Source organism: Paramisgurnus dabryanus, chromosome 20, assembly GCF_030506205.2.
Source record: "Paramisgurnus dabryanus chromosome 20, PD_genome_1.1, whole genome shotgun sequence".
In the NCBI taxonomy this organism is placed as follows: domain Eukaryota; kingdom Metazoa; phylum Chordata; class Actinopteri; order Cypriniformes; family Cobitidae; genus Paramisgurnus; species Paramisgurnus dabryanus.
This window is the reverse complement of record NC_133356.1, coordinates 17,695,262-17,720,707: the sequence shown is the minus strand read 5'-3', so window position 1 is coordinate 17,720,707 and position 25,446 is coordinate 17,695,262. Positions and strand designations below refer to the sequence as shown.

Below are 25,446 nucleotides of genomic sequence, written 5' to 3'. Positions count from 1 at the left end.
GCACTAACAAATAAAAAAAAATTATGTATTTGCTATTTTGAACTACAGTCTAACACTATTCTGTAATATTAACTATAGTAAATTGAACTATAGTGAACTGTATTAAAAGCAGTAGTACAATTTAATAATTACTAGTAAGGTCTAAATACATATAGTAGAAATTTTACTACAGATTACTATAGTATTTTTTAAATTACACAGCATTTTACTTCAATAAGGTCAAACAAAAACATTTAGTAGCCCTACATTTACCTTTCTGGCCCTGTTTTTAAGAATCTACGATCAACTTCACATCTTCTACCTTTTGTTTCTTTTACATTTCGAAGAAACTTGCATATTAAACCTTGCACATATATAATAAGAATGATCTTTCTGAAAGGAGACATTTAGTGAGGCAACAGTTAACAGAGTAGTGCACGCTGTCTGTGGGAACTGATTGCCCTCTGGCTATTGCCTTGACATTAAACTCTTCGAGGACAATTGGTTAAGTGGAGTTAACTGTTGCATATTCTCCCTGAGGTAGCTTCCTTTTTGATCTCGCCGAGACTGGCGCCTTCCAAAACAGGGCTTGTCTGCGTTATGAAATGCTTTGACTTACGGTGAGGGGTTGCCAGTTGCGCCTCAATGGAGGCTTTTTGCAGTCTTAAAGGGCCAAGACAAGCTTTAAATTGCTTTAATGCAGCGTGACAAAATCATCGTCAATTCAGTCACATCGTTTTGCCGCGTCACTGTGAACCCGTTGAGAGCTGTTTTTGTTATTGACCATGGTTTAATTTTTAGCCTACGTATGTAATTTACATTTTTTAGCTCATGTGTTTTACGCGGACATAATTCGGAACATAATAATGTTATGTGTTTTATATCTACAACGTCTACAAAATTAGTGGTGAATAAAAAATACTAGCCTATATAATTATGATATGGCCAAACTCTATAGGATCAATATATATTTAAAACACAGAACATTTAACTTATTTAAGTAATGTCCACTTGCGTTTTATAAAGGAAAATCTAAACAAAATTAGAAAAAAATCAAGGAAGTGGTTTGTTTCGCTGTATGTTTTCAATAAGCGTTCAGTTAATGAGTACGGAGGCCCAGTATACAGACATCCCCTCTGGTTAATTGCAACAAAACTTCTCAAATGGCTCCTTGCCTCCAAGACTGGAGCCCCCAGAGCAATCAATAAACCACCTCGGCAAGACAAGTATGATTAACCATGCAACATTTCTTTCAAAATCATTGTGACGTCTCAAAGAAACTGGGCTGGCCAATCACAACGAGCACGCGGAAAGTCATGTGGGTGAAATGTCAAGCCGATTGGAGGGCGGCTGAGAAAAAAACAGAACTTTTGGAAGTTTATAGCAGGCAGTGCGTACGGTTTGGAGAGCGAGGCAAGCGTCGCAAAAGCGCGACGGCAGAAAAGGAAAGCAGTGTTGGACAAGTAAATTCAGGACGACTCTTATTGTATGGCCCCTTCATCATCCATGATGAATTCTGTTCAAGAGCCACAAGAAGGAAAACTACAGGACGGCAGAAGCGCGGACAAAGAAGAGGCTCGGAACAACGATAAAGCGCCTGTCAAAGGATGTAAAAGCAAAACTTTGAGTCTTCCGTTCAGTGTGGAGTCTTTAATATCAGACAGAACGAACACAAGGACTTTATACACATCATCTGAATCGGGTATTATATCTCCGACATCTGGTGCAGATGAGAGACTGAGGCTCTCGCCCATGGCTCTTTACGCAGATAGGAAAATCCCAAACGAGAGCGTCTCCAACTTATCCGACTGCAAGGGAGGAGATATGGAGGAACTTACTAACAAGGGACAGTCGGGCTGGTTTCAGACAACTTCGTACACTTCTCCGCCAAGTAAGTGTTCAGAATCAGAAGGGAATCCTGTCAGTAATTTGGCACTTTAATGCATTTACGCATGACATTTATAAAGATGTTAAAACGCAAATTTACTGGTTACTACAAACGATGATCCATTACCTATATATAAATAAAATAAAGCTTATCTAGATATAGTACAAGTTGTAATTTTCTGCATGACAATTACAGCCAATGTCATGTGTGGCACGGTGCTTTTTTTCAAACCACCTTTGTGTATCCACAAGGAAAAATCTAAAGTTGTTACTTTTAGGGCATGTCCTTTCATTTTTATAATAATATCAAGGTATTCATTAAAGATATTAAAGAATTGATATATTACAAGGATGCATTTGAATTCAAATCAGACTTTAAAATGTGGACCTTAAAAGTATAGGCGGATTATAATGTCAATTATAAAATCTGTTTCCTGATAATGCTAAAAACAAAGTGTGAAACATTAGATAGCATCTATTATATGGATTGTTAAGGCAACAAACATGTAACAGTCATTCTTACATGCATTTGTTTTATGTTTTTTGCAGGACACTCAAGTCCACCCCCGTGTACCCTCAGAAAACACAAGAACAACCGAAAACCGCGGACCCCGTTTACCACCTCGCAGTTGCTTGCTCTGGAGAGAAAATTTCGTCAAAAACAGTATCTTTCCATTGCAGAAAGAGCGGAATTTTCCAATTCACTTAATCTTACCGAGACTCAAGTTAAAATTTGGTTTCAAAACAGACGGGCAAAGGCAAAAAGACTGCAAGAGGCCGAGTTGGAGAAACTGAAACTTGCAACCAAGCCCTTACTACCAGCGTTCGCCTTTCCGTTCCCACTAGGGACACATGTTGGTTCTCCATCCCTCTACGGACCGTCCAGTTCCTTCCCTAGACCTGCGTTACCCGTCCCAGGACTTTTTGGTGGGCCAGTGACTTACGGAATGTATTATTTGTCTTAACCCGACGAAGCACGTTTTTCATATAATTCACTGTCTGACAGTCAAAAGATGAGTGAAATAGCAATTCTGTTCTTTTTTAAGAACTTCATCTAATATCCAACTTAAAAAGTAATGCATTGTCATCTACACAGTTTATGCCAAATTAATTCCAGAATTGGATTTCAACGTTAGAAAAAGCCTAGAAAAAGAGTGCAATGTGTCTTCCCCCAATACTTTATTTTGTAATTTAAAACAATGCAGACATACAAATGTGTGTCTTTTTTGTCCTTATTTCCAAGAGATTATTTCTACGTAGGCTATATTTAGAAAAGTTTAGGACAGCGTCACTTGTTGATGCGCGACGTGCGCGAAAACAACTATTGAGTTGTGAATAGCATGGTCAGAATATAACACTAAAATACAATTTCTTTTTATTAGTTCTACTACGTAGTTCTACTACGAAATTTCCACTATTTGGCTATAAGCTAATTCGGCACTAAATGGACAGTACATTTGACATTATTCAAACAAATAGGCCTGCATGTCGTTTCTTTATGAAAACCAAAAATATTGTAGCCTATCTTTTTACACAGATTGTTCCCAGCTATCATTTTTTAAATGTACACTGCCAACAGATTTATTTTTGATGTCAACAATTTGACAATACCCAATTTAGTTTAAACTACGTTGCATATTTCATTGGTTTTTTAGTATGGCCGTTATCCCATAATTTACTTTACATTTAGCCTACTCCCGAACCATAGTTTATTTTTTTCATTCTGTTGGTTTATAGAGCATTTTGGCCTGTGTTTGATTTCTCACCTGTTTAGAAATAATCCCTTAAATAGGCTACATGTATGCTAGTTTGCTAGACTGTAAGATTAATCTCTAGATTTATTATTGTAAATACACGTATATTTTACAGATTTTGCATTCCCTTTTTGAATAAATTGCAAATAGGATTGCTGATATTTATACACTGTTTACATGTATCTTCTGTAAATTATTGTATATTTTATATGTACATACAAATTAGAAAAATAATCTTTTGCATTAAAAAACAATAAATCTCACAGAGACTAATATGTACACTGTCATTACTAAGATGTTGAAAACAAAATTCATGAAAACAATATAACTTAATCCTCAAAATGTTTTTTTTTTAATTGTTTTATATTCTTGTTCCCTTTTTTCATACCCTTTATACCAAAGTTTCCTGTTTTATTGTTACAACTAAGCTGTTTCGTATAGTTAAATATTTCAAGGATCCGACAGTATTTGAAATATAAGAAATTTAAGGAAGAAAATAGCGCAAAATGCACTAGAGTAGCCTATATGGTACAGGTTTAATTCTTTCAGTAGTCACGGAAAAAAATATTAAAGTTATACAGAATATAAATAAAAACTTCAAGTTTTACGTTAAACATTATTGCCGCCAAATTAATTAACCAAGGTCAGCACGTGTAGCATGAAAACTTCATAAGCTATATTTATTGCAACAAAATAAAACTAATCTGATATATAGTCGTTGCAATTCCTCTCATTACTTGTAGCTTCAGCATCGCAAACAAAACAAAAATCGAGAAATCAATTTGCGCCCTCGTTGGAAGCACATAAACTCTTAAGAACTCCATCAATAAAATATATTTAAAAGATTTAATATTAAAATATTATGACATTTTGCTAAGACATTATTCTTGGTTTAAAAACTTCTTTAAAAATGACTGAATTGTTCTGGATTTTATTAACCCATCCAATATACAAAGGGGACAGATTAATTTGAAATGTTGCTTTACGAAACTTTTATTACAAAAATACTGGTCTGTAAACAGTTATTTTTACCAAACATGCGAACACAAGATATATTGTATTCCTTTAATAAAAGACTTGGCCTACTTCTTCCTTCTTTTTCCTCTAAACCCTCTGAGCGAGCCATGACCAAAGCAAATGGATGACGGAACTCTGGAAAAAGATGATAATTAAAATAGATAGCTGTGACAGTTCTGAAAACCTACAGGAACATTACATTTAATTATAAACGTAATATACAATCATGAATCCACCCACCTGTATGAATATTGTGGCTTTGCATTGACTGTATTCATTGGATCCGTTTCTAAAGTCTTCAGGCTTTCTGTGTCTGGGGTCAGAGAGAAGTCCATTGACTCGGAGCTTTCTGGTTGACTAGCTGCTGTTTCACAAACCTCCATTTGTGCATCCTTCTGTTTTGGATTCTTTTTTTCTCGTATTCTGTTGTATCACACAGTATGAAATGCTTACTTTTTGGAGAAAAAAAGGATAAATCTAGAAATAAGCTCCGGTTTATAACTAAAAATAGGAGTTTCATTTTTGTTAAATGCACCATAACTTAAGTTCAGCAATAATATCAAACCTTCCAATCTTCTTTGATTTGTCAAATCTGAAGTCTGCTGGATAGCTGTGTGTTTTAATAAGATGATCTTTCCTCTCTTTCGTGGTTTTGAATTTCAGTCCACAACCCTCAACCAAGCACTCATACTGAAACGTAATATCAACAGAATACAATCAGTAAACATTTAAGAAAATTGAGTTAAATGTGATTTGTTTGTTCAAACACATGGTGTATGTGCGCAGAACGGGGAAAGTTTACCAGTATTCTTCTTTCACAACTGTTGAAATATTTATTGACACACACACTGCATCCAATCCATTTTACCAGTAGGTGTCAGCATTTTGCATAGTAGATAAAATGTTTGGTCTCATTCCTTTCTGTGTAAATGCATAGTAGAGTTATGATGTTATAGAAATAAGGCTTTGTTTGCATTTTAAGCCTTTGTTAGCCTTTTATAGAATATTACAAGTGACAGAGAAATATCTGAGAAAAACATTTGTGGCAAGTATGTGCAAAAACAACAGAACGATGCTGTATTTTCCCAGACACAGTAAAATTTCAAATTCCTATAATTTTTCTTGACAAGCGAAGAGTTGCTACAACTTATAAAATGAAGTTAAAGGGATAGTTCACCCAAAAATGAAAATTCTGTCATCATTTACTCACTCTTGTGTTGTTACAAACCTGTTTAAATTTCTTTGTTATGATGAACACAAAGGAAGATATTTTGAGAAATGTTTGTAACAAAAACGTTTGTGGACCCCATTCACTTTCATAGTATTCTTTTTTCCTACTATGGAAGTAAATGGGGTCCACAAACAGTTTGGTTACAGACATTTTCCAAAATATCTTCCCTTGTGTACATCACAACAAAGAAATTTAAGCGGGTTTGTAACAATATATAATTGAGTAAATTATGACACAATTTTCATTTTTGGGTGAACTATCCCTTTAAAGGTGCAGTGTGTAACTTTAAGAAGGATCTCTTGACAGAAATGCAATATAATATACATTATATTATATAAACTACATTATCAAAGACCTTACATAATGAACTGTTATGTGTTTATTGCCTTGGAATGAGCTATTTTTATCTACATAAACTGCGGGTCCCCTTACATGGAAGTCGCCATTTTGTGCCGCCATGTTTCTACAGTAGCCCTAAACGGACAAACTACTGTACAGAGCGTATTTTATCACTACTGTACAACAACATGTTTGTCTTTTGGCAGCTACCGTAGCTTCTCTATGTATTTCGGTTAAAAGGGTGGACTGGGCCGTTGGTTGCAATTCACAATCCCACTGCCTAATGCCGCTAAAATCTACACACTGCACCTTTAAGGTATATTTTATGTCTATTAATGAGTACTAAGTTATAACAACTCATCTCTAGTCAAGATAAATAATAGTAAGTTGAAATGACTTGTAAATCTCAGCTAATAAAAAAAAAATGAAGACAGTAAATAATTATTTACATTGTACCCAATAAATTGATTGATTTCATATAAGATTCCATATAAGATTTCAATGATGTGCTGTGACACAAATGAAATAGTTTTTTGAACAAAGCCTAGTTCACTTAGTTATCGGGAATGAATAAAATCATACTGAAACATTATCAATTACCCTCCTAAAAATAAAGGTGCATTAAAAGGTTATTCACAGCGATGTCATAGATGTTTGGTTCCCACAAAGAACCATTCAGTCAAAGGTCTTTTTAAGGAATCATTTTTTTCTTACCTTTTTAGAATTTGAAGAATCTTTTTTCACAACACTTATAAAACAGGTTCTTCAGACATTAAAGGTTTCTTTATGAAACAATTTAGCCAAAAATTATTATTCTATGGCATTCTAAAGCACCTATATTTAAAATCATTGGAACAAATTGCAACAATATTTTAAATATGTTAATTTTGTTTACAATAAATGTAACAAACTAACAGTCTGACATATACACTCTAAAACATTTTTTTTTTTGCTGTGATCCCATAGAACAACCTTTGTTTTTCTCAATCAACACTTCAGTCAAATGTTCTTAACAGAACAATTTCTTTTTAACCTTTTGTTAATCAGAAATTAATTCTAAGGTCTTTATGGAACCACACAGGCCAACAAAGAACCTTCTAGGAACCTTTACATTTATAGTTTAAGAATCTTCACAAGCTATTGTAAATAAAGTGACCACACCAATCCAAGACGCAACATGTTGGTAATGACATTACCATGCACTGCTTCTCTGCCATGACCTGGAAAAGAGAGTCATGCCACTCCAAGATGTGCATTTCCAGGAGTCTGTTTGATGGAAATGAGCGCTTGCAGCTGGAGCACACATTGCGATGTAAGGCATTGTAGTGATGCTCGTACCCTTCTAGTGTGTCAAAGAACTGTTTGCATCCAGCAATATGGCATCTGAATTCAGAGATGCTATATGAAGAAGGATAAGACATTGACATATTAGCTCTGTTCAACTTGTTTTTAATCAATTTAGTTTTATGTAATTGTCATAATGATATTATATTTTAAATAATAAAGCCTTAAATGGCTTACTCTTAAGCCTATTAATGGTGCAAAGGGGCATCACTTAGGACACTTACGTCGGAGGTTGGTAATCTTCTGCAAATGCCGTTGCGACATCCTGTAGATACATGTGTCGATGTACGTCACCATCCTGTTGACAAACATTAGGAACATTGAGAGCTCAGGATATTAGGTAAATCACCATCGTAAAGTAATAACACGTTCTTAAGTAACACATTACGGGTAAAACGTGCAATTGTTGCTAAATATAAGGCACATAATTTTCATCAAAACGCCCTTTAATATTCTGGCTTTAACCTACTTCAAAATATTCATCTTCGATAGCCACGCGGATACGTTCAGGTCTGAATCTAAAAGGTGAATCTCGTTCGTCCCCTATTTCTTTATGGTGAAATGCAGTCCATTCGGAATCCCTGTTTTGAATTACGGGTATTTTATCTGCAAGAATTCTTGGTGTATTAGAAGCCAAAAGTTCAAGTAACTCAGGCTGCAGCATTATGTCAAATACTCAATGAAATGAAGTTTACGTCTCGTTCCGTGTTAAACGTGTTTCAAAATAAAAGTCACATGACGGCACGCGTCAGCTAGGATTTACATGCAAAACGTTTATATTTAGTGTGTTCACAAAATTTTTTTTTTATAGTCTTCCACAACAAAAATGAGAATATAAATATCGGCGTAGATTATAATTATAAAACACCCCCATAGGAAGAAAAAGGAACAAAATTGTACTTGCATAACATAACCACAAGATGTCAGCAGAAATCTAAAGACTCTTACTATTAGTTCACTCATCACACACTTTTAAAAGTAATTAATTATGTAACATTTACAAATAATTATCTGTGAACACACATAGGCCTATAATTGAAGGATGTTCAAAACATTTGCGGGTGATTTGTTTTTCAACAAATACATCTGTATAATATTAACCTTAACAGTAATGCTAAATAAGTAATGAGAAAATAAATAATAATAAAAAAAGACATCTATATTTTTCTATGAAAATCTTAAATCATTTACAAGGCCCTGACTCATTGACCAGCTTGCTCTTACAGGGAGGAAGTTGTGATCTTTTTATGCTAATTTAGCGGATAACCGAGGCGTGGCCTTAAGTTTTAAGTAGTCGAGTTCCCATAGATGCCCACGAGTTCATACGAGAAGTGTCACTGGACATAACCATGCAATACACTGGATTATTTATATCACTCTTTTCTTTTATTTATACATGGGGTGAGCGAAACAGATTGAAGATATTTTGTATTCTGCGATCCGTTTATCATTGCACGTCTGAGTAATGTATTAACATTAAAAAGTTTTTAACTAATTAGACAATGCTGAACAATTGTTCATTCATCCTTTGTTTAGAAACTCTTGAGGCAGTGAATCCAGTTTTACCTCATGTGATGCACTATGATGTTGTTCGACCTCAGGCACTGAAAGAACGAACAAGAAGGAGCGCTTCTACTCTTAAGGTCCGTTAGTTTTTAGTATAACAATTTCTAGATTTAAATCGTATTGGTATATCGTGACAAATGTAGGTGATTGTGAAAATTCACTTTTATTTTTATGTATACGTGCTTTCTTTCCGTTAGACATATCCTGAAAAACTTGAATATGCATTGGCTGTCGATGGAAGAAACTTCACAATTTCTTTGCACAAAAATAAGTAAGAGAATCATGAATAAAAAACTAACTTACTCATGCTGTAAAGTGTTAAGATAAATTCATAAAATGCCTTTTGGTATTTAAACTTAGTCTTATGTTTTTCATCGCAGGGACCTTTTAGGAGAACAATACACATTGTCACATTATACAGAGGATGGGATTTCAGAGACAAACTCTTCAGGCAACATTGTATGTTAAATTATTAAAATACCCTTACATCTGCCGTACACAGTATGCTATTTTAATTATGTAAATGTACATTTATTGTATTTTGCACATTTCAGGACCATTGCTACTACCAGGGATCCATTCATGACATAAATGATTCTTCAGTCAGTGTTGGTCTATGCTCTGGGATGCAGTAAGGCAATATTTTTATGTTAAGCTACTTTTGTTAAGAAATGAATAACCTAATTTGTCCCCAGAACAGCGGATTGTATCGATGTTGATCTAAGAAGAATGTGCCTGTAACATTTGATAAATTCAAAGATATGTTTAAAAATCACATTCGTATTTTGTGTGATGTTTCAAACATTGTATCTTTGTTTTGTAGTGGGTTTTTGAGAGCAGAAAAGCAAGTTTACTTAATTGAGCCCCTAGAAGAATCTGTGGATGGGAACCATGCTATTTTTAAACAAGAGCATTTAAGGACCAAGCAGGGGGCCTTTGGATACATTAATGACACAGTCTTTGACCTTGGCCCACGGTTCAGTGGGCTGTATAAGAGCAAGGATATGGTAATTAATACAATTCTAATATCATTTATTAAACCTCCACTAATGATTTTAGTCTTTTTACACAATATATGTATTTTGGTGATGGTTTGCATAGTCGAGAATAAAATGAATCAGAATATTGTTTAGTTGTATTCACAAATTAAACATTTACATTAATTTGTGCTTCAACATTATGGGCAATGTGTAAAAATCTCCAGCTTTATAAAAATTTCTTCACTTTTTTGTCTCTCAGAGAAATAAAGCCCCCACTGATGGACAGTGGATTGTTGAGACGGTTTTGGTTGTTGATCATCAGGAGGTATGAATGAGGTTTACTGCTGTTATGTATTTGTTTATATATGTTTATAATTATACAAATGTAATTATATATAAAATGTAAATGTACTTTTCTCTTTAGTACATAAAGTTTGGAAGAAATTTAAAGAAAATTGAAGAAAGAATGATGTTGGTCGCAAACCACGTGGACAAGGTTGGTTATATTGGTCTCTTATTAATGTCTATTGTGTGAAGTTTCATATGTGATTTTATATATATAAATTATTTTTTCATATGCAGCTTTACCGGCCTTTAAACATACGTGTCAGGTTGGTTGGGCTTGAGATTTGGTCTAATGGAAACATGATCGATGTCGATCCTAAACCAGAGGAGACTCTAAAGAATTTCTTAAGATGGCGTCAAGCAGACCTTATCAACAGAAAGAAGCATGACAATGCCCATTTTGTTACGTGAGTACAGTAACTTAACATCCCAATTCCTTTCTGTGCTGAGAATACCATGCACCGATCACTGTTCATTTAAATGTCTAACCCGGAGCCAGAGTTTAGTTGAAGAAAAAATATTTTTTGTTTCTAAAGAAATGTAATGGTTTGAAATCTCTTTTTCTGTTCAGTGGTATAGATTTTCAGGGATCCACGATTGGGTTGGCTACAATGAATGCTATGTGCACTCAATCATCTGGTGCTGTGAATCAGGTGTGTCTATGAGTAAATTAGCTAAATAAATACGCTTTTCATGTTGATCTGAATCAGTTTGAAATTAAACTTTAGTTTTTGTGAAATATGTTTTTGATATGTTTGTCTTTATGTAGGACACAAGTGAAAATCCCCTTGCTGTGGCTTCTACTATCACTCATGAAATGGGACATAACCTGGGCATGTCACACGATAATCAAGCCTGTTGGTGTTCTTCTGCCAGTGGCTGCATCATGGCAGAGTCCCTTGGGTAAGGCTAATTAAAAACACTTTACAATACATTGGCATACATTTAAGCAGTGACACTAGAAACACTAAATCAATATAAGCTTATCTGTGAACATAAACTTTAAATTCCAGTGTGTTTGGGAAGTGTAAAAATTATGTTTCCCAACATTGTAATTCACCTTTATTTAAAAGCCAATTCACACTAATCCAACAGAGTCTGTTGGGTCATTGTGAATCCCCGGTTGGCAGTTGTTGGATCAAAGTAAATGAGCCTTTAGAATGTTGGGGTTTGTTAGTGTTTGTTGTTGTTGCACCAGTGTGAATTGGCCTTTACATTTTTTTACAGGTCTGACTTACCAGATTCCTTCAGCACTTGTAGTCAAACATCCTTGAAGAATTTTTTGCAGAACTATGACAGCAGCTGTCTTCTGGATACGCCAAATGAGAGCGAAATATATGGTGGCCCAGTATGTGGAAATGCTTTTGTAGAAAAGGGGGAAGAGTGTGACTGCGGAACAGTTGAGGTTTGTCATAGTCTTAAAAATTCACAGTTGTGGCAACTTAGGTTTAAGCATGACATCACTAAACTGTTTATACACTCCAAATAGCACTAAAAGTAGTTCACTGGCTCATAATCAAAGAGGAAGAACTTTCAGTGCATTAAACATTAAAAGCCAATGGACCTCTTTTAGTGTTTTTTTAGTGCTGTTTGGCACCATATGCTCTAACAAAACATTTTGCTGACCCGAAACATTTTGATTTCATATCATTTCAGGAATGTAAGAATCCTTGCTGCAATGCCTCCACCTGTCAGCTGACCAAAGGTTCCCATTGTGCATATGGGGAATGCTGTCACAATTGCCAGGTATCTTCTTGTTGTTCTCTATACTTTTGTAAGTAAAATCATCTGCTTAATGTCTCAAGGTTTGTAAGTGATTGTAAAGTATGTATAAAAGTACAAAAGAAGCATATAAATGCAAATAATGCAAAAAAGCTACAGTGAGTTTTCCCCAAGGCTTTGCCTGTTGGTGATTGTTTTTCTATTTAAAGGCAGGAGTACCAATAGAGAGTCATACAGTATATAAAAAGTGTCTACATATGTCTTTGAAACACTGTTAATGCTGAACAAAAATGTGAAATCCTAATTTGACTCTTGTTCATCCTCTCTTCCAGTTAAAGCAATCAGGCGATCTTTGCAGAAAAAGTGCACATGACTGTGATCTAGATGAGTACTGTACAGGAGATTCAGCCTTCTGTCCCAAAGATGACTATAAAATGAATGGACTGCCCTGCAATTTTAATCAGGGTTACTGTTACAATGGACAATGCCCCACACATAGGGAACAATGCAAAATGCTGTGGGGATCAGGTACTGTTTTCACTTGTTGCAAATGGTTAATTTCTATGCATTTACAAATTTCATTTTAGAGCTCTTTTATTAGCTTTTTTTAAAGGAACAATGTTTAATGAGAAAATTAGAATTGAGAAGTCACTTAAAATAACATCAATCTCGTAATGTGTTACGTAGATGCTGAGGTTGATGATGATACATGCTTCACTTACAATGTAATAGACAGAACTTCCAAGAGTTATGAGTAAGTGTAATTTACATTATAATGAAAACAAATTGTTTTGATGGCAAAATAGTACTTTTTAAACAAGAAACTTTTAATTATTCTCTGATCTACCTGTTTTGCAACATTTTGTTTTAAATGACACAAGAATATGTCACAATCTACAGGCACATGAAATGTGGAAAAATATACTGTTTCGGTGGAAAAGAGTTCCCCATAACAAATAGGAAAAAATTTGTATCCGTGAGATCAAAAACCTGCTACATGGTGGATGACCAGTCAACAACAGAAGACTTAGCAATGGTTCCAACAGGCACAAAATGTGGTTTAAATAAGGCAAGTAATTAATAGAGTGCATTGTCTTCTTTACTGATGACTTTGCTCTCTGTAATTTTTTTAATGATTCCTTAAAATATAGAAAATGTACCAAACATTATTTTTATGTATTACCAACAGGTGTGCTTTACTGGTCTTTGCAAGGACATTAGTATATATGGCAATGAGAACTGTTCTGACCAATGCAATGGCCGTGGGGTGTGTAGTTTTAATTCAAATCTCTGTGATAGTGTTTATATTTATACTGGTAGAATTATGAGAAAACATACTGTAATGTTTGTGTGAAATATTTACAAATCAGATTGTTTAGAGGTTTATTCTTTTTTTTTGTACATTTGAGATTTCTGATGTTTTGTCAAAGGATTATACGCATGTAAATTGCATTTAAAGTTTGTTACTGACTTATATCTTAAAGGTGTGTAACCATGAGAGAAAGTGTCACTGTTATCCAGGCTGGGCACCACCTCACTGTGATGTCAAATATTCAGACCTTTCAAAAAGTAATTAATTTACCTCCCTTTAGTCTTACTTTATTTAATCTGAATGAGCCAGTCTTCGACCATTTTTATGAGCAACAGAACTGATGACGTGTAATTTTATTTTACAGTGAAAAATGCTATGATAATTGGTATAGTCACATTTGTGGTCGTCTTGGGGCTGGTCATTATCATCATCGGAGTACTGCTCTGGTGCAGAAACAAAAAAGCAACATTTACAAAGAGAACGTATGGGTCTTTTCAAAAATAAGAATCATCAAATATTAGTTTGATATTACAATGCTATTAATATGAATTTATGTCTTATTTTAATCTTCAAATAGGTCTTTGAAGGACACCAACTCCTCAGGCCAGTGCAATCCAGCATTCCAACCGGGCAGTGCAAAAAACAGCCCCAAATACATAAAACCACGCATTGGTCAACCAGCATTCCTTGAGTCATCTGCAACTGTGTACTGCAAACCTCTTTATACTCCAGCTGCACCCAGCAGACCAGCACCATCGGTAACCTTATTCATTCAGTTTGTGCTTCAAACTATAAACATTTTCATTTTATGATAAAAGTATGTCATATTGAAACATGAATCATACTTCTTCTTTCCCACACACAGCCTCCGAATCAACCGCCACAAACCAGGACAGAACAGGTACAAAATCTCAAACAATACTTATTGGAAATATTTGATTTTATTCTTCTTTTAATGGAAATTGACTTATAATTCTATATTCTGTTAGATTATGAAACCTGTTGCACATTCTACCATTTCCATTCATCCTGTTCAGGTGAGGCCTTGTCAATATTAACTGCTATTGATAACTTCATTACATTACTGACATGAAAATACATCAATTTTACATGTAAGAATACACATTTTTTTACATTTTGATTCAGACAAAACCACTGCTTCCACCATCTAAACCACTACCTCCATCAAAACCTTTACCTCCACTTACACCCAAGCCGGTAAGTGGCAATTGATTCAACATTTACTTAAACAATTTACTCTACATATAGCATCCCATAAATTTAATCCAATGCTATTATGACTTTTTTGTTTGCACTAACAGGTGGCTAAGGCAAAACCAGCTCCAGTGCCTCCTGCAAAACCCACAGGGAAACAAATTGCTTATTCTCCACCTCAGGTGATTTTTTTTAAAGGTGTAGTCATACTGTATGTAGTTGTGAATAAATTACTAAATGTTTTTTGTTTTGTTTTTGCATCTAATACAGAAGGTAGCACTAAAACCTCCTGCCAGGCCCAGATGACTCTGATTTGAGTTAGTCTGAATCATTGAGAGCTTCAGGAGAAGCTTGGTATGCAAAACAGGGAAATTTTATACACTTGTATGTGGTATGAATAAACATGAGTTAATCTAGAAAACTGCAATTTTCTACTGTAAAGTCTTATCATGGTACGACTTGTATGAAATTTCTATTCTATTTTATTTGTTTTGTTCTCTTAATTATTGATTTTATGTTTTTTTCCAACAATGTAACTTGTAGCATATTTGTACAGTCAAATAATCAGTAAGTCATTCCTTATGATTACACATCAAGTTGCCTCTCATCAAGACAAGAAACGTTTCTTAAATGTACCTAAAATGTCATTTTAAAGTTCAATGGTTCAAGGGTACTTTTACACACCTTATGACGTCACCGTAAATGTAATGCACTTTTGTAAATTGAATAGAAGGACTGGATTTCACGCATAAATTAGGAGGCAGCAGCAGTAAATACTCTCGGTTTTTGTTTGCATTTTGTGTTATTTATACTGTTGGTTTCGTATTCATTTGTTGTTGAGTTTACTGTGTGTGGTTGTATTTTTGTACCCACAGACAAGGGCAAAAATGTGTACTTTATTTTCAATGTGTACCTTCAAACTTGCACTGCTCTCAGCTGGTCTGATTTTTACTGTCTGTAAATCGTAAACTATAATATTGATTAAATGATTTAGTTGTTTACTATAATAAAGGTTTTTATACATTTCTCTTAATGTACAGTTATGGTTTATTCAAGATATTTTGAATCGCTTAATAAACCAGATGACCTCTGTCGCGCGCTGTAGTTTTGCAGTTGCCTAGTAACGACTCAAACAATACTACCTGAAGAATAGTTAAAAGTAACGCAACAAAGCTTTTATAAAATGATGGATGGGTCTAACCAAATAGCGGGAGAAACTTTGCAAGACCTCTACGCGTGGATAGACAAAATACCACTTTCCAGACCAAAACGCAACATAGCGAGAGATTTTAGCGATGGAGGTAATGTGAAACAAAATTAAAGAGTTCACAATACTATAACTGATACATTTAATGCTGTTTGACCGTAGTGATAAAGTTCGTACGTTTTTATGTTACACTACTCACATAATGTCACTAGTATGCCATAATGTTTAGTATTTATTATGGTAAACTGTATAGTAAATGGTTATATACTGTAATAAAAGTATAGGCTAGTCTAATTACTATAATACTCTGTAGTAGCCTATCAACTACAGTAAATTGCTAAAATAAATACTATAGTATATTTTAATATTTACTATAGTATAGGAATTGTACTGCAGTTTACTATAATAAATACTACAGTAAATTCTATATATTATAATAAATAATAATAATAATAAATACTAAATTATAATACTATTATAGTATGATTACCAGTTTAGCTGTAACTTAAATAAGTTTGTGAATGATTATTTTAACAATTTTAATATGCAGTTATGGCTGCAGAAGTTGTGAAGCATTTCTTCCCTAAATTAGTGGATCTGCACAACTACACATCCGCACATTCCACACAACAGAAGCTGTGTAACTGGAGCACTCTGAACAGGCAAGTGTATTTATTTGTTCTCCACGCAGACACTAACGCAAACATCGCAATGCTTATCTGACCCCCTCATGTCGCTTCACACATTCCCAGAGGATTGCAAGAATGTGACATTACACCTTAGCAGTAACAGTGGGGAACTTGAGATCTCCAGCTGAACATTTAATCTTAAACATAGTAAGCTATCTACCTAGACTAGAGCATCATATGTTGATGGTACAGTAGTTATGACTTGTTGTATGACATGCAAAATTGACATACAAATCCATCCCAACCATTTTCCAAACCCACTTGAAATTTGCAGGGTTGTGAAAGGTCTGAAACCTGTCGCAGCATCTTGGGCCACAAGCAGGGAATACTCCGGATAGATGGCCAGTCCATCGCAGGGCATGACATACAAATGACATACAAAGACAACAGATTTTGTTTTACAGAATTAACAAGATTACACAATGTTCTCATTTCAGAAAAGTTTTCTCCAAGCTCAACTTCAATGTACCTCTGGACACAGTCAAGAAGATAGTTGTCAGCACAGCGGGCTACATTGAACCAGTTCTGTGCTCTCTGAGAGAGAAGATAGAGGAGAGGAAAGCAGGAAAACTATTGGAAGGCATACAGGTGTGTGGTGTGTGTGCTTGTTTTAATATTAGAGTGTTTGCTATTAGTCGTTTTTTTACATTGTTTTATCCTTTTTTATAGGACTTGGAATATTACAGCATTACAAATGGACAACCGGAATCAGGTAGACTAAGTAGGACCAAACCCATGTCCAGATCTCCACTAAAAGTGATTGTGAAATAAGATGTGAAAAAACAACCACATAGATCTGCAACACCTTTATAACCTCAATGCATTATCCCAGCAAGGGATTTTGCATTTGAAACTTTGAAAGACATCTAGTCATCCAAACACAGCCCAGATGGTTAAAACAAGGCAAAAATAAATGAAATAAATGATGTAACACATTTACAGTTGACTTTGCTTACATGATGGAATATCATACATATAAGCTATTTTGGCAGAAATGCAACCAAATTCAAGTTTATTCTATCTTAAAGTGGGTCATTTATTGCTGGATTATATGCAGTCCTTAGTTGACCTTGATTGTAAAATGACGCTTTTGCTTGCTGTGAACATCAATCTGCACACATTTATTTAGGGAAGGAAATGATCGAATGTTTTTCACGAACTCTTAATGCTGTACTGGCAATGGCTTACCACAATCAACACCCATGCAAAAAAAAAAGAAAGAGGAAGTCAATATAGTTTTGTCATTCCACACCAGCTTTTGGTGCAGGGAAGGTGTTAAGATCTCTATTATGTTTTGATTGTTAGTAATCTTTTAGTTTTACTGCATGCTGTATTAACAGCCCATGTGTTACATTTGAATAATTATATCGGAATAATTATATGTTTTGAGAAACTAAGCATTCATAGGGCCATGATCATCAAATGTGATGTCACATTACTAATATCAAAATAGTAACAGTTGTCTCAGCAGGCTGAAAACCACACTTTCAAATTAGCAAGTGAGGTGTCAGCAAGTGCCAAAATATTTTTTATGCAGGCGTTTGTCACATTTAATTTGAGATAGTGTGTCAGTGATGTTTATATAATCAGGCTTTTAGCTAACAAATACACCATCATAAAATAGAGCCCCATTTAATTTCATAACTTGAATTATCTTCTTTTATTAACTTTATTTGTTATGTGATCTATAAGAAGTATGGGGGGATGGGATCAATAAATAGTAAATAGATTTTTGAACATTTTTATCATGTCAAGTATTCATTTAGCTTGTCAAAAATTATAGAATTATATAATAAATGGGTGCTAGAATGAAACAAAAAATGTTTGGAGACCAAATGCACAGCATTTTATGCTGAGTGGAGATTGATTCATCAACTGTTTCCCCTCATCACCATGGGGTCATAGTTCAGATCTAATCTGCTGTTTTCATTATGGTAAAGGTTTTGCTTATAAGCTTTATTCACAGGATACCACTTCCAACAGGCTCAAAAATGTGGCTAAAAGCCTTTTTGTTCATACCAAACTCAAGTCATGGACAGTTGATGCTATTATGGGACTGTAAAGGCTAGATTGTTTCTGATTTTTTGCTTGTAATTTTATTCTTATGGACTGTTTATAAGGTGAAGAACAGCTGGTGTTGATGATTTAAAGCTTAGAGCCAAATAAAATTCTCCTGCTCTGAGGTCACAAAGGACTTTAGTCTGGTGCCCCGTCGGTGTGTCCTTTCGACCCGATTGTGTTTAATGGGTTTAAATAAAGTCTAATTAGTTTAGCCTTCCTGGCTAAGTAATTCTCATGAGCCTTAAAATCTTAAAGTATGGGGGAGTACCACTCATCTGGAGGGAGAGAGGAAATTGAGGGGTGAAGTCTTTGTGGGGGTGAAGTCTCCTTGCCTAAATTTAGCCCGAAGGGATTCTGAAGCAGCTCTTTTTGCCAAGACTCAGCACTTACTGCAATGAGATGTACAGTTTCCTCTGACATGTGTTGGCATGTCTAGTAATGTTTGACTGTCATTGACTGCCCTTTGTTGGTTTTGTTTTTGCAGAGAATCGCCAGGTTATGGACATTATGCACACCAGTCCCACTATTGTGAAGAAGGAAGAAAAAGTCAGGTATTCACACTTTGCATTGCAATACATACAGAATCCCTTAAAATAGATAAAGTGCCTCAAAGTCTGTGAGCGATACTATGATTTTTAAAGAGACTGAGTATTTATGAGGTGTGCTTTTGGTTAGTAATGCTGCAAACCTGGGCCCAAATGTGGATCCATCCTTGCGATTGCTCCTGGAAGAAAAGGAACAGGCCATTTTGGCTTTACAGGACACTGTTGAGGCAAGTAACTTAATTTCAAATCAACCAAATAAAATTTTAATCATACCACTGTAATGAATCAAAGGTGATGGTTTTATATTTTTATGTAAAGAACTGTATCCTATTCTAGCTTCTTGTGTAGAGAGTATAAACAAGTATAAGTTCGACTTACTTGATGAAGACCAGTGACGGCTGGTGACTTCTCTTTCGAGGGGAGTGTCATGTGAACCATGTGCATCATGATTCATGTGTCAAAATACGTGCCTGTTGCACACAAACCCAAAGGGTTTATGATTAAAAAAGTTTACAAAATACTCACAAGACACTCACTTAAAGGATTAGTCAATTTTCTTTAAAAAAATCCAGAAAATTTACTCACCACCATGTCATCCAAATTGTTGATGTCTTTGTTCAGTCGAGAAGAAATTATGTTTTTTGAGGAAAACATTCCAGGATTTTTCTCATTTTAATGGACTTTAATAGAACTCAACACTTAACAGTTTTTTTCAACGGAGTTTCAAAGGACTCTAAACGATCTCAAACGAGGCATAAAGGTCTTGTCATTTTTGAATATATATGCACTTTTAAACCACAACTTCTCGTCTATTTCCCGTCCTGTGACGTGCCAGCGCGACCTCACGTAATACGTCATCACGTCAAGAGGTCAAAGAGGACGAACGCGAAACTACGCCCTAGTGTTTACAAGTGTGGAGAAAGAGGACCGTTCCGACATTGTATGTGGAATGATACTAATTAATGTCTTTGTGTCAGTTTATTGTTTAAAATGGTCCGCAAATGTGCGTTTCATATATGTAACACGTGACCTTTCTACGTCACTATGCATTTACGTGAGGTCGCGCTGGCGCTTTTCAGGACCGGAGATAGATGAGAAGTTGTGGTTTAAAAGTGCATATTTTTTATTTTTCTTGTCAAAAATGACAATCGTTTCACTAGATAAGACCCTTATGCCTCGGATCATTTAGAGTCCTTCAAAACTCAGTTGAAAAAAACTGTTAAGTGTTGAGTTAAGTGTTAAGTGTTGGGGTCCATTAAAGTCCATTAAAATGAGAAAAATCCTGGAATGTTTTCCTCAAAAAACATAATCTCTTCTCGACTGAACAAAAAAAGGCATCAACATTTTGGATGACATGGTGGTGAGGAAATTATCTGGATTTTTTTTTAAGAAAATTGACTAATCCTTTAACACTAAACTTTGATTACACATGAGATTAAGCGAGTATAAACGCGAGCGTCCCATTTATCATAAACCCTTTAGACACATGTGCAGCATGCACTTATTTTGACAGGATGCACATTGTGCACATGAGGTGCCAAACACATATTTTGACATGACATGGCAGGTTTAAAACATGTTGTGACGAGCTTTGCATCATGCGCCCTCAAAAAAAGAGTCACAGGCTGCCACTGATGCAGACTCTGCACTTTCAACATTGTTCCAAATGTTTAAGCGGCCTGACACAAAAACATGTTGTGTGTTTTGGCCAAAATTGCCTGATTGATAAATGCATAAATGTAAAAGTTAAAGGGGAGGTTTGAGCACCTTTTGCATACAATGGCAGATGGCAAAAGATGCATATGTTGCAAAAGGAAATGTGTCATCCTGTGCTGTCCTTTCAAAAAAGGGCTACAGGACACGTTTTGTTTCCTGTTGCTGATGAAATGGATTAAAGATTACAAAGTATAACTTGAAGTCATGGTGAGTTCAGTACAAATATTTGTCACCAGTAAAGTGTGTGACAATAAATGTGGCCATTTTTTATTTAATGATACTGACAATTGTTTCAATTAAAAGAATATAATTATCAGTAATTGGTCTACTTTACGGAAATCAAATGATCAAATACTTCATCAGCCACAAAGAAAGTTTCTTAGAAAGGAAATGTTTCAATGTTTCAGCAGAAACGGTTGCAGAAGAATGATTGTGACATCATTAGCTTGCACCTGGTTTGATAACACCAACATGATAACAAACTCACAATCACTATGGCTGAATATGTTTTAAATGTTTTACTTTTTCAGATTTTACAGATGAAAGTAAACAGGTTGGAGCACCTTGTACATCTTAAAGATCTTCGCATTGAGGACCTGACCAAGCACTTAGAGAGATACAAGGCCCGCAACAACACCTCATGAACTTGAAAGCATTTCATTTTCATTAGATTGAAAATCTTTCTGACCAATAATTTGCTAGCACTTAGAATAACAGCAGAATTCAGTGTCCTTCCAAACAGACCAACATACTCTAGCAGTTTACTTAAACTTCACAAGAGATCACCAGTAAAGCCTCACCTTTCTGTATTATTTTAGACAACGTTCGAGAATGTATGGCTTACCTGCATTATCACTTGTGCTTTAGTTTTATGTGAAAATTATTGAACAGTATATTCAAGTATTTTTTTAATGTGTTTCTTTAGACAAATCTTACAAATGAAGAGAGAAATTAAAAACAGATTAATTTATGTGTTTCAGTTTTTTTTTTTTTTTTTTTTACACTGCAGGTCACTGTGTTGTTATTATTATGCCAAAAGACTTAATGCATTGTTAAGCTTTGCCAGTATCAGGGTCTGCGCAAATGTGTGCCCCATTAACCCTTAGATGATAGGTTAAAGCAAAAGGTTTATATTAAAGTATTTCAACATTCATCATGGAAAATGGTTAATTGTCACTTGTTCGTCTTCCTACTGTACATATGGCTTTGTATGCTCATAAAATCTCTTGAGTACTTTTCACATCACTTAATTAGTTAATTTATTAAGTCAGTGCAGTGAAATATGTAAGTAAAAAAAAATTTTTTTTTAATCGAATCATTTAAAGGACCGGAGTCAATTATTACGCTTCTACCACAGTTATTGCAGACATTGCTAAGACATTACTCTGGTTGTTATTTTAAGTTATACCACGGGTCTGTTTAATGCTGTATTCTGATTGGCTGAGAAATGTTCCGTGGGTATGCATTAATTTCTGATAACCGCACACCTAACTTGTCAAATGTCTTAAAAATAGGCACCAGAGCAATGTTTGTGGTAACCGTGGTATAAGAGGAATAATTGACTCTGGTCCTTTGAAATATTTGAAATTAATGCACACCCGCGGTGTAACAGCACTACGTTTCGCATCGTGCCGCATTGCACCTATAGGGTGTGCATTATTTTCTTATAATTCAATGGCCTGTGGTCAATTATTCCTTACACATTTGACAGGTCAGGTGTGCATTTATTGAAAAATAATGCATTCCTGGAACATTTTTCAATCTTTTACAAATAAAGCATTTAAATGTCCTGTGGTATAATTTTTATGAATGCATTTATTTACATTAAATGTTTCCAAAAATCCTGTTTTGTTTTCAACATTGTAGTTAAAAATGATATTTTAGCTGCTAGCCAACAAGTAGTTGTTTACTTTTTTATAGACACTAAAATTAACTATAATGCAAATTATAGAAGAAATAAAGCTGGTTTAAGATCTGCAGATTTTTTTACACATATGTAGGATGCAAAGAGACTTTATTTAAACCAAGCTTCACTTCTCCTTTCTTGAGAAATCTGTATGCGGTATTTTTTTCTTGTTTTATTTTCCTGTTACTGTTAACTGTTCATTTTTTTAGCTAAATGACTACCTATTTTGGATGGAGTTTTGTAATATATCATTTTGAGAGGATTTTTTAAATAGTTCACACACTGAAAAAAATGATTCATTCAATTTACTCAATTTATTTAAGCTACATTTAAACAAAAAAATTAGAAATACAAAACAGAAAACTTTTGTTTAAATGTAGCTTAAATAAATTGAGTAAATTAAATGAATAATTTTTTTCAGTGCAGCTCGATGTTCAAACTGGTCTGCGAATTCGAAATAGACATACAGTAAAGTAGAAATACGAGTTGAGAAGAAATTATATAAACTGTTTATTTTGTTTTGAATTTCACACTGATCTGACAAACACCAACAAACTCGTTCATTCTAAATCCAACAGCCGGTGTCGGAATATCATTTGTTATTTAGCAGACGGTTTTATAGGCAAATCTTTGGGTAGCACATAATCTAAACCATAATATATTGTATAATGCTGCATTATTGAACTTTAATACCATTGTTATTAGTCTCTAATTTGTTACCCTTCTAAGTTTCATGAAGTCGCTTTGTGCTTCTTTCATGAGGCATGTTTTTATAATAACATCACCAAATGTGGAAACCTCAAAAATGTAAACAATTCTGCAGCTAAATCTAAAAAGAGGAAAAATCAAAATGCGTTTGATCCATATGTTAGAAATGATTATAAATTATAAAAGATTTCTTATATTTGGGTGAATTACCCTCGATGTATACCAATAAAAATAAAGCAATAAAAATAAGAAGCAGATTCAGTTACATTTTTATCCATGAGGTTTTCATCGCTCCCAGATGACTCAGGCTGAGCTCTCATGGAAGAATTCGGGGGTTGGATCTTTAAGTGGTATAGCGGCAGTAAAACTCTCTGAGTCACTCTGAATTATAATCATGTGCATGCTTGAGCCCCTCAGCATACAGACTTCATATGAAGAATACTGTGAGAATGTCTTTAATGGGACTTATTCACATGAAGAGAGAATGAGTGTGATACTCCCCCTGGCCTCTAACAATGTCTCATATTTAGGCCCTTTCAAGTGAAGATAAGAAACATACAAATGGACTGAGTTTAACAGAGACAAATGTAACAGAGGTAAAGTAACTTCATTACTCCACTTCAGAGGGGCTTCCCAGCTAATCTCCAAAAATGTTGAATGTGTTCAATTTTTTCATTTTAACATTCTTTCAGCATTTGCAATGTTTTAGTTGCATATTAAGTGCTTTTCAAATGTTTACATGTCCAAGAAGTGGAAGTTTTTGCCAAAAAGCATCCATGCACATAGAGGGTTTTGCAGCGAAAGACAGTGTAAAATACCAAGTGACATTTATGAAAATAAGGCATTTCAATTACTGACTAATAACTTAATAATAATAAGCTATTAAAGTGAAATTTTCTGAACCTAAACATAAGAAAAATGCAAATTAAAAAACAACAAAAAAAAAACATGTCAGACACATGTTTGCATCCGACACTACATATATAGATGTATTTTGTTCTTCAATAATTAGTCAATATTGTTTTATCTCAAATCAAATGGGTTTTATTGCTGTGCTTATTTGGGTTTGTGCTGCAGAGACATTCAATCCTACTGTAAAAATTTGCTGTAATTTTGCAGCTGGTTGCCAGTAACTTACTGTAGAAGATAAAGTCTGAAAATGTTTCATGTTCATTTAACTTTGAACAAAATGTTGCCAGTAAATAACATAAATGTAAAATCTACAGTAAGTTACTGGCAGCTAGTTGCCAGTAAGACCCATTAATCCTGTAATTTCTACAGACATTTTTTTACAGTGTAGTGTTTATTATGAGAACCGAACAACATTTTGAAGGCTGAGATTATCATGTCAAGAAGAGTAAATGACTTTGTTGTTTTGTTGTTTTGACAGTAACAACATTTTGCACACAGTGAAAACAAACAAAAAGCAAGGCATGACATTGTGTAGTGCTTTTATGAAAATGTGATGGTACAGTTCCAAGTAAGGAAAAACTTCAAAGATGAAATGTAAAGGATACCTCTGATTACTGTCCACGAGCATCTGTTTCTGTTCAGACCAAGATATGACTGTCTAAAACTTTTCTTTTTGTTAGATGAATGGTGGAGGTAGGTTCTTTAAAGTTCTGAAAAACACAATAGTAGGCTATTATTCAAAGGAAGCACGTTTACGGCAGGTGATAAATGACACATTTATTGTGTTTTCCATCCTGTCATCACTTCCTATCAGTTGTGATGATGTAATATGGGAAAGAGTTTATTATGTACGTGTCTATTATGAGGCTTGATGTACAGTATGATGGCTGCTATTGAACTTTGGGTCCATGAAATAAAATTTGGGTCTGTGCTTTGTGTTCATGTGGCTCAGCACTGCGTTAGGATATGGATTTGGTCACAGGGAATATACTGATAAAAGAAATGTATATA

General features: G+C 34.6%; 4 protein-coding genes across 5 annotated transcripts; 3 read left to right on the top strand and 1 right to left on the bottom strand.

Annotated features, from left to right (window-relative positions):
- Positions 1–1,235: 1,235 nt before the first annotated feature.
- On the top strand, positions 1,236–3,883 carry msx3 (muscle segment homeobox 3). The gene is made up of 2 exons (XM_065296772.2): positions 1,236–1,870; positions 2,416–3,883. The coding sequence occupies exons 1-2, from the start codon at positions 1,468–1,470 to the stop codon at positions 2,829–2,831; spliced, it is 819 nt and encodes a 272-aa protein (XP_065152844.1). The 5' UTR covers positions 1,236–1,467; the 3' UTR covers positions 2,832–3,883.
- A 652-nt stretch (positions 3,884–4,535) lies between these two features.
- On the bottom strand, positions 4,536–8,271 carry znf511 (zinc finger protein 511). 2 transcript variants are annotated; one of them, XR_010547030.2, is made up of 6 exons: positions 8,021–8,271; positions 7,776–7,849; positions 7,404–7,605; positions 5,203–5,327; positions 4,878–5,089; positions 4,536–4,772 (listed from the first exon to the last, which is right to left on the bottom strand). XR_010547030.2 is itself a non-coding variant. In XM_065296771.2 (6 exons), exons 1-6 carry the CDS (start codon positions 8,213–8,215, stop codon positions 4,703–4,705), a joined length of 849 nt encoding a protein of 282 aa, XP_065152843.1. In that variant the 5' UTR covers positions 8,216–8,269; the 3' UTR covers positions 4,536–4,702. The 2 variants fall into 2 exon arrangements, 1 of the variants encoding a protein (XP_065152843.1); XM_065296771.2 differs by having other exon boundaries at positions 4,878–5,060; positions 8,021–8,269.
- Positions 8,272–8,862: 591 nt separating this feature from the next.
- On the top strand, positions 8,863–15,724 carry adam8a (ADAM metallopeptidase domain 8a). The gene is made up of 25 exons (XM_065296770.1): positions 8,863–8,952; positions 9,088–9,194; positions 9,315–9,388; positions 9,498–9,576; positions 9,672–9,748; positions 9,941–10,124; positions 10,357–10,422; positions 10,522–10,593; positions 10,680–10,849; positions 11,014–11,095; positions 11,212–11,345; positions 11,670–11,847; positions 12,099–12,188; positions 12,497–12,692; positions 12,852–12,918; positions 13,065–13,233; positions 13,354–13,431; positions 13,649–13,733; positions 13,841–13,958; positions 14,054–14,234; positions 14,342–14,377; positions 14,466–14,513; positions 14,623–14,694; positions 14,799–14,873; positions 14,962–15,724. Exons 1-25 carry the CDS (start codon positions 8,901–8,903, stop codon positions 14,995–14,997), a joined length of 2,526 nt encoding a protein of 841 aa, XP_065152842.1. The 5' UTR covers positions 8,863–8,900; the 3' UTR covers positions 14,998–15,724.
- Positions 15,725–15,824: 100 nt separating this feature from the next.
- spef1 (sperm flagellar 1) lies at positions 15,825–22,247 on the top strand. The gene is made up of 7 exons (XM_065297548.1): positions 15,825–15,992; positions 16,449–16,560; positions 17,025–17,175; positions 17,257–17,299; positions 19,133–19,199; positions 19,324–19,420; positions 21,440–22,247. Exons 1-7 carry the CDS (start codon positions 15,875–15,877, stop codon positions 21,551–21,553), a joined length of 702 nt encoding a protein of 233 aa, XP_065153620.1. The 5' UTR covers positions 15,825–15,874; the 3' UTR covers positions 21,554–22,247.
- Positions 22,248–25,446: the final 3,199 nt, after the last annotated feature.